This window comes from Oratosquilla oratoria, chromosome 10 (genome assembly GCF_046742065.1).
Source record: "Oratosquilla oratoria isolate Oo_2021 chromosome 10, ASM4674206v1, whole genome shotgun sequence".
In the NCBI taxonomy this organism is placed as follows: domain Eukaryota; kingdom Metazoa; phylum Arthropoda; class Malacostraca; order Stomatopoda; family Squillidae; genus Oratosquilla; species Oratosquilla oratoria.
Genome location: NC_134786.1, coordinates 17,830,248 through 17,841,699, shown reverse-complemented (window position 1 = coordinate 17,841,699; position 11,452 = coordinate 17,830,248). Strand labels below are relative to the sequence as shown.

General features: G+C 44.1%; 3 protein-coding genes across 3 annotated transcripts; all 3 read right to left on the bottom strand.

Moving 5' to 3' along the window:
• Positions 1-134: 134 nt before the first annotated feature.
• On the bottom strand, positions 135-5,917 carry LOC143029131 (crustacean hyperglycemic hormone 6-like). Its single transcript, XM_076191576.1, has 4 exons — positions 5,803-5,917; positions 5,301-5,357; positions 4,652-4,812; positions 135-3,745 (listed from the first exon to the last, which is right to left on the bottom strand). The coding sequence occupies exons 1-4, from the start codon at positions 5,815-5,817 to the stop codon at positions 3,631-3,633; spliced, it is 348 nt and encodes a 115-aa protein (XP_076047691.1). The 5' UTR covers positions 5,818-5,917; the 3' UTR covers positions 135-3,630.
• Positions 5,918-7,309: 1,392 nt separating this feature from the next.
• On the bottom strand, positions 7,310-9,278 carry LOC143028739 (uncharacterized). The gene is made up of 3 exons (XM_076191109.1): positions 8,994-9,278; positions 8,121-8,638; positions 7,310-7,969 (listed from the first exon to the last, which is right to left on the bottom strand). The coding sequence occupies exons 1-3, from the start codon at positions 9,276-9,278 to the stop codon at positions 7,378-7,380; spliced, it is 1,395 nt and encodes a 464-aa protein (XP_076047224.1). The 3' UTR covers positions 7,310-7,377.
• On the bottom strand, positions 9,241-10,291 carry LOC143028990 (uncharacterized). The gene is made up of 2 exons (XM_076191335.1): positions 9,538-10,291; positions 9,241-9,404 (listed from the first exon to the last, which is right to left on the bottom strand). Exons 1-2 carry the CDS (start codon positions 10,095-10,097, stop codon positions 9,374-9,376), a joined length of 591 nt encoding a protein of 196 aa, XP_076047450.1. The 5' UTR covers positions 10,098-10,291; the 3' UTR covers positions 9,241-9,373.
• Positions 10,292-11,452: the final 1,161 nt, after the last annotated feature.

Genomic DNA, 11,452 nt, shown 5'->3' with positions numbered 1-11,452 from the left:
CTTTATATTATTTTTATTATCAATAAAACCTTCTAGGACTTACTTTGTATTCCTTATGAAATCTATTTAAGAACTACATATGCATGGATGCAGGGATGACCTATCATCCAGGAGGTGACCTCCCTCTTATCTTGGCACCTCCTGGATGACAGGTCATCCCTGCATCTTGTCCTTTGACCCAGGGCAGTGGACAAGATGTAGGGATGACCCATCATCCAGGAGGTACCAAGATAAGAGGGAGGGAAGTGGTTTTTATGTATTTGTTTTTTGGCTACCTCCCTTGTAAGGAAAAAAAAAGCCTTTGGTATATGTATGTACATATGAATGGGTTTTAATTGTGTACAAAGTGGATGTGGGTTTTGTCTTAGCCACCTCCCATATAAGTGGGAGAGCCTTTGGTATATACAGATATTTTGGTCACCTATTTCGATTGGACCACCATCTCACCCACAGGCTGCCAGGCCTCCTGTAAATTCCACTTAGACACTGCTCAGGCACCAGAGGTGTAAATGTGAAATATTGGAGAAAAGGCTTAACTTTGGATGGTCACACAGTGCACTGCGAGGTAGACACAAGGATCCTGGGCCCAAAGGCATGTGCATGGCAACCATACAAAGGTGAGCCTTTTCTCCAATTTTTCACATTTCCACCTCTGGCACCCACACTGTTGGCCTGAGCAGTGTCCGAATGGAATCCACAGGAGCCCTGACACCCCTTGACCTGTAGGTGGTCCAATTGGAGCCGGTGACCAAAATAACCCCAAAACGAAAAAATCCCAAAATTGGCAGATCACTGATTTGGCCCAAACTTACCCTAGAGGGAGAGAGTCAGCCACAGTGCAGCACAAGGTAGACAGGAAGAGCCTGGACCCAAGGACATGTGCATGGTGACCATCCAAATTTGGGGCTTTCCTCTGATTTTTCATATTTCCACCTCTGGCACCCATATTGTTGGTCTGATCAGTGTCCACAAGGGGCTAAGATGAGAGGGTAACGAGGGTGGTAGATGGGAGTTGAATAGGTGCATGCCTTTGACTTGGTTACCTCCCTTTTATAAAGGGGAAGAACCCCTTGGTGTATAGATATACCAAAACCAAAAGGCCTTTTCCCTCTAATAAGGAGGGTGGCTCAGTCAAGGCATACATCCACCCATCACCCATCCCATAGCCATCATCACACCCACACCCACCTTCCTTTGTTGTCCCCTCTATCTTGTCCAGCCAGATCTTGATAGCTCTGGCTGGCAAAGTAAGTGCCATACTGGTATTGCAGCATTTGAGGATAGGCGCATAGAGATATACCAACAACACCGACATACTAGCCACAATGCTCGTCAAAACCAGCCACCTCCTGGCAATGATTTTATATGTCCAAACTGTCAAAAACAATGCAACTCACGCATTGGTCTTATTAGTCACAGAAGGCACAAACACAACAACTAAACTGTACTCCTGATCACTGCAGAAGACAAAGAAATGAGATTCGTCGACACGACGGCTCAGTCCATCTTTACCCATTCTTGTACCCCACCACCTCCCACTGCTCGGGTCGCATTTCCTGACTTCCACTTGTCAATACCTGTTTCAATTTATGTACATTTCCAACTTGTGTTATATCTTCCCCTAAGCTATTACAGGAATTTATGCATCTATATGGGAAACTATTTTTCACATCTTTCAGGTAAGTGGCCTTTTTGAGTTTGTGAACAAGAGCTCTTAATGCCCTCATTTCCCATACCATGGGATCTCTGTTGTCTTTGTCCATCCCCTCTAGTCATGACTCCTCCTTCTCTTCAATCCTTAGATGTTGGCAAGTGTAGTTCTTCCAGCCTCTTATCATACAATTTACCTAAACAACTTCTCTCAATCTTGCTTATATCTTTCATTTTGTGTAAAGATCCAACCACTTCTGCATACTCCACTCTAGAATGAATTAATAGTCTCTATGATTTTCTTCATCTCTTCATCCATATATTGAAAGACCACCTTTTTATTTCTCAGCAGATTATATGTCTCTCCCACAATCTTACTGATATGTTTGTCAAGTGACAGGTCATCCTATATCCACATTCCTAAATCCTTCTTCAGATTCATCTTTGTAAATTACAAAGATGAATCAGGAGTGGTTTTAACTGTAATCTCTTTGAGCCAATACATATTTCCAATACTTGACATTTTGTGGCTCTGAAATTCATCTTCCACTCTTGGCTCCAGTTATATAGTGTTTAAATCTTTTTGCAATACCCTACAGTCCTCTTCACCTCTCACCCTTCCTTCCATTTTCGCATCACTTACAAACACGATAACATAGCTTGTTATACCTTGTCATGTCATTTATGTAGACAAGGAATATTACCGAAGTTAGTAGTGATTCTTGTGGAGTCTTTTGCAATTTGTCCCCATGACTTTGTGATGCTATCCTGTTCCAAAACCGATCTTCTATCAAATTTGTCTGCTCCCAACTTTGACCTGCACACTTCAGTTACATCACTGTTTTATCTTCTTTCTCTTAAGAGTTACATTACTAAGACGTTTAATTTCTCCTTGTATGGTTTATCTGTTAGGCTGAGGATCAATTTAGTTGTTCCTTGGTCTTTTTTATATCATTTGTATTGTGTGGTTACCATGTCACTGCAACATTTTGTAATCTGAGGCAGATAAGAATGTCTTTTTTGTGTGTGTGTTTGTCTGCTTGTACACCAAGGTCTCTTAATGCAACACTTGCCAACTGCCACTTGTGCAGATGTTTGGGCTCAGGACCCACTATGGCCAATTGCCATAGTGGGTTTATGTCCTGGGTGTATTTGTATAGATTGCAAAATTTCACAGGTAAAAACAAAAGAATGTGATAATGCTTGCAGAAATTTATTCTTTCCTTCTCATAACTGGTCAGTGTACATCACATGGATATGTAGTAAATGAGTCCCATAGCACAGATAGTGGAGAAATCAGTCATATGTTTCATTGGAAGTGGTGATGGTGGTGGTGGTTTTGAGGGTAGATTGAGATACCCAGAAATATGTTAGCAGAGCCCTCACATGGGGTGGGGGTTGGGGGGCATATACCCTGGGGCAGCAATTCTAGTCTGGACATGCCGCCCACAAGGCTGACAAAATAATTATGATAACAAAATAAAAAAGGTCAGAGCCCTGAATATTTTACCGTAATGTACAAATTTTATGTTAGAATCAACAGAATATGAAATATTTTCCCTTTATTCTTTCCACAATAAGGACATTAAATACAATTATAATTTTTTATTTTTATTATTATTATTATTATTTCTGAAGCCAATAGCTATAACAGACAGTAAGGGATGGCGGAAATGGAAAGTGGTGATTGGGGGATGGCAGCCATCACTGAGAACTTTGCCCTGGGTCGGCACTTAGGCATGTAAGGGCTCAGTGCTAGTGACTCGTGTTTTATCATAATAAAAGAAAATGTATATGTAGATACATGGGAAATTTGCAGGAAAGTAATAACCAGAATTAAATTTGAGTGCATAAGATGCGCTCATGAAAAATAATCTGTGACATAATTTGCATACTCTGCAGTCAGTATGTGTTGAAATTTGTTATCAAAATGTCAAATTACACTTGAAGATGGTATCGAAAGGCAAAGTCTGGACATTGCTAGAAGGACTCACCGCTGACAAGGGCGACCTTACTGTTGAGCTCCTCCTGACGGTACTCCTGCATGAGGAAACTGACACACTTGGGGAAGAGCTCATTGCGGAAACAGTTGGCTCTGGTGGCAGTAGGTGGTTGTGGTGCACAAGGAGGACAGTAGGACAGGGAAGAAAAGGTAAGAACATTAGGAGAGTGAGGGGGGAGGAGTGGAGTGATAGTAAGAGGGGTTCAAGTGAGAGTAGAATGGACCAGAGGGGAGAACGGGATGAGGTGGATTGGAAAAGAATGTGAGTGGGGTTGGGAAGAGAGGATGGGGGGAATGCAAGACGAAGTAGATTAGGGTGGAAAGAGGCCGAGTAAGACCAGGAGGTGAAATGGGGTGGTATGGAAGAGGAGGGGAAAAGAAGTTGTTGGAAAGGAATGGGGTGCAAGAGGTCAAGGGATGTGGGAGAAAGAAAACATCATTATTATTTTTGTGACAATTCAAAGTAACTCTATAAATTTTTGCATTTGAGACTGCATGCTTTCATGAGAGATTTCGGAACAAATTCATCTTGAGAAAATCCGAAAACTACATCTGACCTTTACTTTATAAGATTCACATCAATGGGAATAAAATATTTGCATTTCATTGTTGATTATATCAGTAGTTCTGTTTTTGGAGATTAGCTTTGAAAGAATGTTGTGTGATTATTCTATAGGTCAATGAAATCCCTCAAGTACTGACTTCCCACACTTCCATGTGAGGGTTTGGTGGGAAAACATTGTTGTGAGTGTAGTACTCGTACTTGAGTGCGTTTTGGAAGGACCGAGACTGGCCTGACTCCATAGGAGTTATAATGAAATTCTTGAAGTACTGACCTCCACACACTAATGCAGTCGACTCCACGTGAGGGTTCAGATGTTGTTATTATTGTTGATTGTGTTTAGGAAGGACATAGATGCCAGCTAAGCAAATGTCCTTCCTCTCAGTGCCAACCCTCCCTCCCTCCGTCCCTCCCTCGTGACGCCACGAATGTCTCACCTGCATCCGAGAAAGACGGTAGCGTTCCTGGCGAGGTTGTAGCAGTCGTCGCAGATCCGCGTCAGGACCGCGTACTCGCCCTTGTCAAACTCTCCGCCGCATTTCAGCGACAGGAACTCCCTCATGGTGTTTGTCCGAACTTTGATGATGCCGCCACGGCACTGTTCCGGATGGGTCAGGGAGGGGAGATCGTAGTCAGTTCACGGCACGAAAAAGACAACAACAAGGCCTCGCCACAAAAATCGATAAACAAATAAATGAATAAAATAGATCGATGGGTAAATAGGAGATATGGAATCAATTTGTAAGTTGGTTAAATTAGTAATTCGAATGTATGACCGGAGAATGTCTCCTTTCGAGTGGCCTGCTAGAAATTAAGCGAAAAAATGCACTTAGAAAAAGATGCATTAAGCATGAATACTTCTTTCTTCTACAATCCTTCTTACAGCGGTAGGTACACTAACAGCAGAATAACCATTCGTGTAGTGTATCAATTTCGTTCATTTTGTTAACCAATTCCATTTTTTCCCTTTGTTTCCTGTGGAGTAAAAGGAGAAATCCTGCTCGACCGAGGAACAACCACCTCGATCATCTGACGTTTGTCTGCCCAGCTGAAGGACCACCTTGGTTGGAGGTGACACTTGCTCACCTGATGTGCCAGTAGAAGCCCGAGGAGGAGGATGAAGGCCAGGGGGCGTCCGTGAGTCTGAAGGTGAGGAATGTCAAACATTAGGAACACTCATGGTGGGTGTCTATAAAACGAGCTATCAACACAAGCAGATTCATCTCCAAAACACTAAAAGAGAGCGCTCAAAAGGAACTCGAGAATCATGGACTCCACGTAGGAGGAGGAGGAGGACTTGCACGATACTCTGATGGAGCTGCCAGAAGACTCGTTTCGTCTCTGACAAGAGTTCCTGAGGTAATCGAACGTAAATCTCTGCTGGCACCGAGTCACGGTCTGGCTACCAGGAGCGGACTTGGCGAGTTCGCTGGATTTCCACGGTCAGACCAATTTGTGCCCCGGGCTCCCGTCCCCCCGGCCTGGCGTTAGTTAGCGGGAAAGAAGTCCTCTGGCCTCCTACTCGTGCATGCATCCAGTTCGCCACATCCCTGAATGGGCGATGCACCGTCGCTCTCTCTCTCTTTACCTGACTGGCAACCATTCCTGTGCGAGGGAACACTTCGACCGAAGTGAGATGGAGTGGGAAACTGTCCTACGGGTAGGCCCTCTCCAAAATGGTCAAGACTGAAGAAAACTGGTGAAAGGACACCTCGGTCCGTTCCTTATATACGCAGACCTGGAGTCCTCCTGAGGAGGAGGAGAAGCCTCTGGATCTCTTGCGCTTGTGCAAGAACGTCATCAAGGACAATTAACCTGCGGGGAGCTTCCGATTGTTCTACATGTAAACTCGGGACCATAATGTCCAGCTTACTGAGTTTGCTACTCACATACCAAAAGGCCTGACAACTACGCGCGCGCGCGTGTGTGTGTGTGTGAGAGAGAGAGAGACGTAAGGAGAATAATGCATGATTTAATGTCTGCAAACAAACAAATAGGTACAGAAAAAATAATGAATCAATAAATAATAAAAAAATATTTATTATAAATAAATAGATAAACTGGTAAATTGGTAAATAGATAAATAAATAGACAGATATATAAACTGACAAAGAAATAGACTAGATAATTTAATCGAGTGATGCAGAGGACATTCTTGGCCCACAGTAACTAATAAGGGTTCCTCCTTCTGCAGGAGACGTCGCCGAGCCAGCTGATTTGCGTCGTCGTCCTCCTATCGTGCCAGGAGAGGACATTTCGTTGCCAATAACCCTCGCTCCTACCCTTGGCGCCAATGTCGCACCAGTGAGATCGAAGCATAGAGGTGCTAAAGGAGACTTCGAATGAGGGCGGTTAGAGATGAGAGGAAATGGTAGAAATTTAAAATCATCTGCGCTCTTTTTTCGAGAGAGAGAAGTCTTCATGAATAAGAGAAGGTTGCGTTACTGTGGTCCGTTGGGGTGTCTAAAGCCCCATACGAGGCTCATCAGGTAAGAAAATGATCTTGTATCAGGCAAACGAGGCAGTGACATTGTTGACTCATTTGGTTAAGATGTCTTGTTCAGAATGATATTTCACAAGTGATACGAGTTTGTGTGAAATTGCAGTTTTTATGTACTTGTACTGCATTGATACTAGGCAGAGGTGGGTGCGCGAACCTTTTTTTGGGGTTCCGAATCCGAACCCGAATCTTCGCCGGTTTTGGGTTCCGAACCTCCGAATAGCGAACCCGATTTTCAAAATTTCGGTGCGAACATTTATTCCGAACATTTGTCCGCGAACCTCCGAATCTTTAAAAAATAGCAAAGCGAACCTTAATTCCGATACCTTCCGAACATTTCCAAACCTAAATTTGACTCATTCCGAATCTCCGAATCTAAATTTAAAGCTTTCCGATTAAAAAAAGTGTTTTTTAAGATATCTACATTATTTATTAAACAAATTATTACTAGAAAAACAAATTATTAATACAAGACAGTAAAAAACTATAGTTTAAGTTTACCCTGTGAGCGCAGCGAAGAGTCGTCTCCTCGACTGGTCTGCGTAATATGCTTAAGTATGCTTAATTAAGTAAGTAAAAGTTCACAAGACAAAACAGTAAAAACATTTAAAACAAAAATTCACAACACTTCAGTCTTCACTCTTCACTCTTCACAGATTCACTCTAACTTGTCGGCCCTCTCTCTCTCTCCCTCTTAACCAACTTCAAGTTTCCCTTCATGAAGGTCAGGTTCTCAAAGTTCAGATTGGTCAGAGAGGCTCGCTTTGGCCTCAAAATGTCCGAGCCGAAGCTGAAGAGTCGTTCAGCTGAGGCAGACGAGGGCAGGGGAGTGTTATACTTGATGAAACAGTTCACCCAGTGCTGCCTGTGCTCCTTGGGGAAGTTTGCCGGGGAGATCTTCATGATGCTTGTGCCGAGAATGGCGCCCCAAGTGTCTACTTCCTTGCCGACCTCCTCCTCCAGGTTGGCCACCACCACAGGCTCCTCCTCGTCCTCAAGAAGGAAGGCAAACTCGTCGTGCTCGCTGGTGTGGCTGGCCACAGACTGTGGCCTGGAGGTGGGCTGGCTGGAGGCGGAGGCCACATCCCCCTCCTTGGACCTGATTTGGGCCACAAGGTTCGACACCATCTTGTCCTTCACCAGGTTGTACAAGTCAGGATTTGTCCTGCATATGTACTTGACCATCTTTAGACGGAACCTGGGGTGGAAGGCAGTCGCAAGGAGCTTCTCCTGGTCCTCAAATATGTGTTGAAACCTGAAAAGATTAAGATATGAGTTAATTTAATTATTGATTCATGATTATTATTTTTTTTTCAATTACTATAAAATATTATATTATTTTATTATTTATATAATTATATTATATTATTATTATTATATTATATTAATATATTAAAAATATCTACCTTTCAGTGAAGCCCTTTTTGTCTCTGCCATGGTGCTCCTGTGTCCCCAGGAGGTAGGTGACGAGGGGCTTGGCATGCTTGATGCTGTTGTCGTCCCTAAGCAGGTTCAAGTCCCTCTGGAGCACCATCAAGTTGGGAAGGAAGTTCCCCATGTAGGCATGCTGGTCTGACTGCATTTTATCCAAAGCATTGGCAACTGGGGCCATAACTTTGACGTACTCGGTGATGACATCGTTGTCCTCGTCAACAAAGGCGGGGATCGGGTTGGGGCGCATGCTGGTACAGAGATCATTGATCTTTTTACGGGTGTCCAGGTCCTGTAGCAGGCCAGAAAGCATCTTATAGCTGTCATAGCTGGAGTTCCACCTCGTCGCGCCAGGGACTTTAAGTTTTTTGCCAATAGCATCCTTTATCTCGTTGGCTGCGACAGTTCGGCGGCCCTGGGTATTCCACAAAGACTGTGCCTTGGCAGCCGACCTTCTGAAGATATTCCTGCCACCATGGTTCCATTGTGGGACCTGAAAAAAGAACATTTATTATTTAATATTTTATTACAATTCACAAATTAAAAAATGATAAATAATGATTTACATCTTTTTAGTTTTTACCAAAAGAACAATAAATTATCTAATATTTATAAATTATTAATTTATTAAATTTAAGAAAATAAAATTATTATACAGACGCCAGGAGGTTCAGAGTGTGTGCACCACACCTCTGGTATTTAGGCAGGCTAACCTCGGCTTCGTCAGCCTGGTCCAGGGCCTCCTCCATAGATATGACCTGAAGCTCGTCAGGCAGCTCTTCGTCAGCCTTGTCCTCGCCAGGTTGTATGACGACGTCCTCTTATGCAAAGTTGACAAATGCACTTACATAGTTTGTGCCGTTGTCTGTGGTCGTGCAGAGAATCTTGCTGCTGAGGCTGAAGTCCTCATGCAGCTTGCTCAAGGACCTCGCCAAGTACTCGGCTGTCTGGCTCTCCTTCACCTCCTTCATGCCCAAGACTGCAGTCGTCCTCTCTAGGGTGGCCTTGTCCAACCACGAGACTGTGGAGCCTATGAAGGCCCGGTTGTGGCTCGACCAGCTGTCGGCAGTGGTGGCCAGGTAGTCCTGCTTGGACATGATCTGGGTGAGCTCATTTTTGGCCCTGGCGCTCATATGCTTGATGTCGTCGCCAAGCTTTTTCCTGGACGGCAGCTTGAACTGAGGGTTCAGGTAGTTGAGGAAGGCCCTGAGCGCCTCTGACTCTGTTGTTATGGTGGGCAGCATGTCGCGGATAATCCACTGAAACATAAAAAAGATGTGTGAGTATTTGAAGTTAAATTTTTGTTATGAATTATTTTTATTTATTAAAGTTAATTAATTTATTAAATTATTCTCATACTAAAACAGTAGAACTTTTAAAAGTAAAACTTACCTCATAAAACAGGTCAAGGCCTTCTGCTGGTCAAACCTCTCAGCCATAGCCTCCTCAATACAGCCCTGCCTGAGGCTTTTGGCATCCCGACCACCACCAGAAGCAGAGCGGCCACGTTTGCTGCTGCCATCTAAGGCTGCTTTTAAGGCAGGACTATCTAAAGGGTGCTTGGTGGCATAATGCTTCTTTAAGTTGCTGTTGGTGTCATTCTGAAGCTTCAGCCTCGCAGTGCAATTTTTCTTGGCGCAGAGGGCAAACCCGGCGTCCCTGCCGACACCACACTTGAAGAAGGGCTTGAGAATGTCCCAGTCTCTGTAGAGGTCCCTTTCCCTCCTGGAACCGTGACCTCCCTCGGCTTGCTCGGCCTCGGTGTCGGCAATGTCCATGTCCTCGGCTCGACTTGTGCCAGGCATCAGCTCCGGACTCGAAAACTCTGGCAGTTGGATATCGCTGGCGTCAGATTCACTCTCAGCGAGGCCGCTTGGGTTCGTGGACCTTGGTGTGTCAGACTGAGCACTTGGGTTTCTCGACCTCGGTGTGGATGTCACGTACTTATCCATTGTCAGCGGTGAGTGTGATGTGAGTAGAGTAGTCTAGCCTCCTTGGGTGTCCTCTCCAGAGTGTTGTCAGTGCAACGGTTGAAGAATGTCCAGAATTCTGAATTCCTAGGAAAGACCGCCCAAACTTACCCTAAAGGGAGAGAGTCAGCCACAGTGCAGCACAAGGTAGACAGGAAGAGCCTGGACCCAAGGACATGTGCATGGTGACCATCCAAATTTGGGGCTTTCCTCTGATTTTTCATATTTCCAACTCTGGCGCCCATACTGTTGGTCTGATCAGTGTCCACAAGGGGCTAAGATGAGAGGGTAACGAGGGTGGTAGATGGGAGTTGATTAGGTGCATGCCTTTGACTTGGTTACCTCCCTTTTATAAAGGGGAAGAACCCCTTGGTGTATAGAGATACCAAAACCAAAAGGCCTTTTCCCTCCAATAATGAGGGTGACTCAGTCAAGGCATACATCCACCCATCACCCATCCCATACCCATCATCACACCCACATCCACCTTCCTTTGTTGTCCCCTCTATCTTGTCCAGCCAGATCTTGATAGCTCTGGCTGGCAAAGTAAGTGCCATACTGGTATTGCAGCATTTGAGGATAGGCGCATAGAGATATACCAACAACACCGACATACTAGCCACAATGCTCGTCAAAACCAGCCACCTCCTGGCAATGATTTTATATGTCCAAACTATCAAAAACAATGCAACTCACGCATTGGTCTTATTAGTCACAGAAGGCACAAACACAACAACTAAACTGTACTCCTGATCACTGCAGAAGACAAAGAAATGAGATTCGTCGACACGACGGCTCAGTCCATCTTTACCCATTCTTGTACCCCACCACCTCCCACTGCTCGGGTCGCATTTCCTGACTTCCACTTATCAATACCTCTTATCATCGCCGTCTCCGAAGGTGGAGGGGCATGAGGTACAGAGGGATGGGAAACAATCATAACGCACACGTCAATCTTCTTTATTGTTGCCCTTCGGTCTTGATCTTATACAGACGGTGTGGTTTCTGCAAATTGTGTCACATTGTGATTTGCATTCATAATTAATCTCTCAAATCAATGCAATGATTAAGCACACTATTCGTCAATAACAATCATTGAACTCAACTTCATGATTCCTACCATGATTTTGTTACCCGCCTCCACAACATTCATCATTACATATCTTCGTGATCCTTTGATATTCTGAGAAACCAAATCTATTACTAATTAACATGACTTATCCACTAACTCTTACATATTATTTCAAACAGTGACATTACATAAAAATAACAATTTACTCTTTCAATGCTTACCAATAATGACTGCCATGGCACTTACGGAGATGTCAACTTAACGA

What these genes read in the sequence shown, in the direction of transcription:
- LOC143028739 (XM_076191109.1), bottom strand. Translation starts at nt 9,278, where the DNA reads ATGAGCGCCAGGGCCAAAAATGAGCTCACCCAGATCATGTCCAAGCAG. An exon ending in CAGACAACGGCACAAACTAT is followed by an intron (nt 8,639 to 8,993) that starts GTAAGTGCATTT and finishes TTCTTTTTTCAG; the next exon opens with GTCCCACAATGGAACCATGG. An exon ending in AAAAAGGGCTTCACTGAAAG is followed by an intron (nt 7,970 to 8,120) that starts GTAGATATTTTT and finishes TAATCTTTTCAG; the next exon opens with GTTTCAACACATATTTGAGG.
- LOC143028990 (XM_076191335.1), bottom strand. Translation starts at nt 10,097, where the DNA reads ATGGATAAGTACGTGACATCCACACCGAGGTCGAGAAACCCAAGTGCT. An exon ending in GCCTTGACCTGTTTTATGAG is followed by an intron (nt 9,405 to 9,537) that starts GTAAGTTTTACT and finishes TTTATGTTTCAG; the next exon opens with TGGATTATCCGCGACATGCT.
- LOC143029131 (XM_076191576.1), bottom strand. An exon ending in GGCTTCTACTGGCACATCAG is followed by an intron (nt 4,813 to 5,300) that starts GTGAGCAAGTGT and finishes CATCCGGAACAG; the next exon opens with TGCCGTGGCGGCATCATCAA. An exon ending in ACCGTCTTTCTCGGATGCAG is followed by an intron (nt 3,746 to 4,651) that starts GTGAGACATTCG and finishes TACTGCCACCAG; the next exon opens with AGCCAACTGTTTCCGCAATG.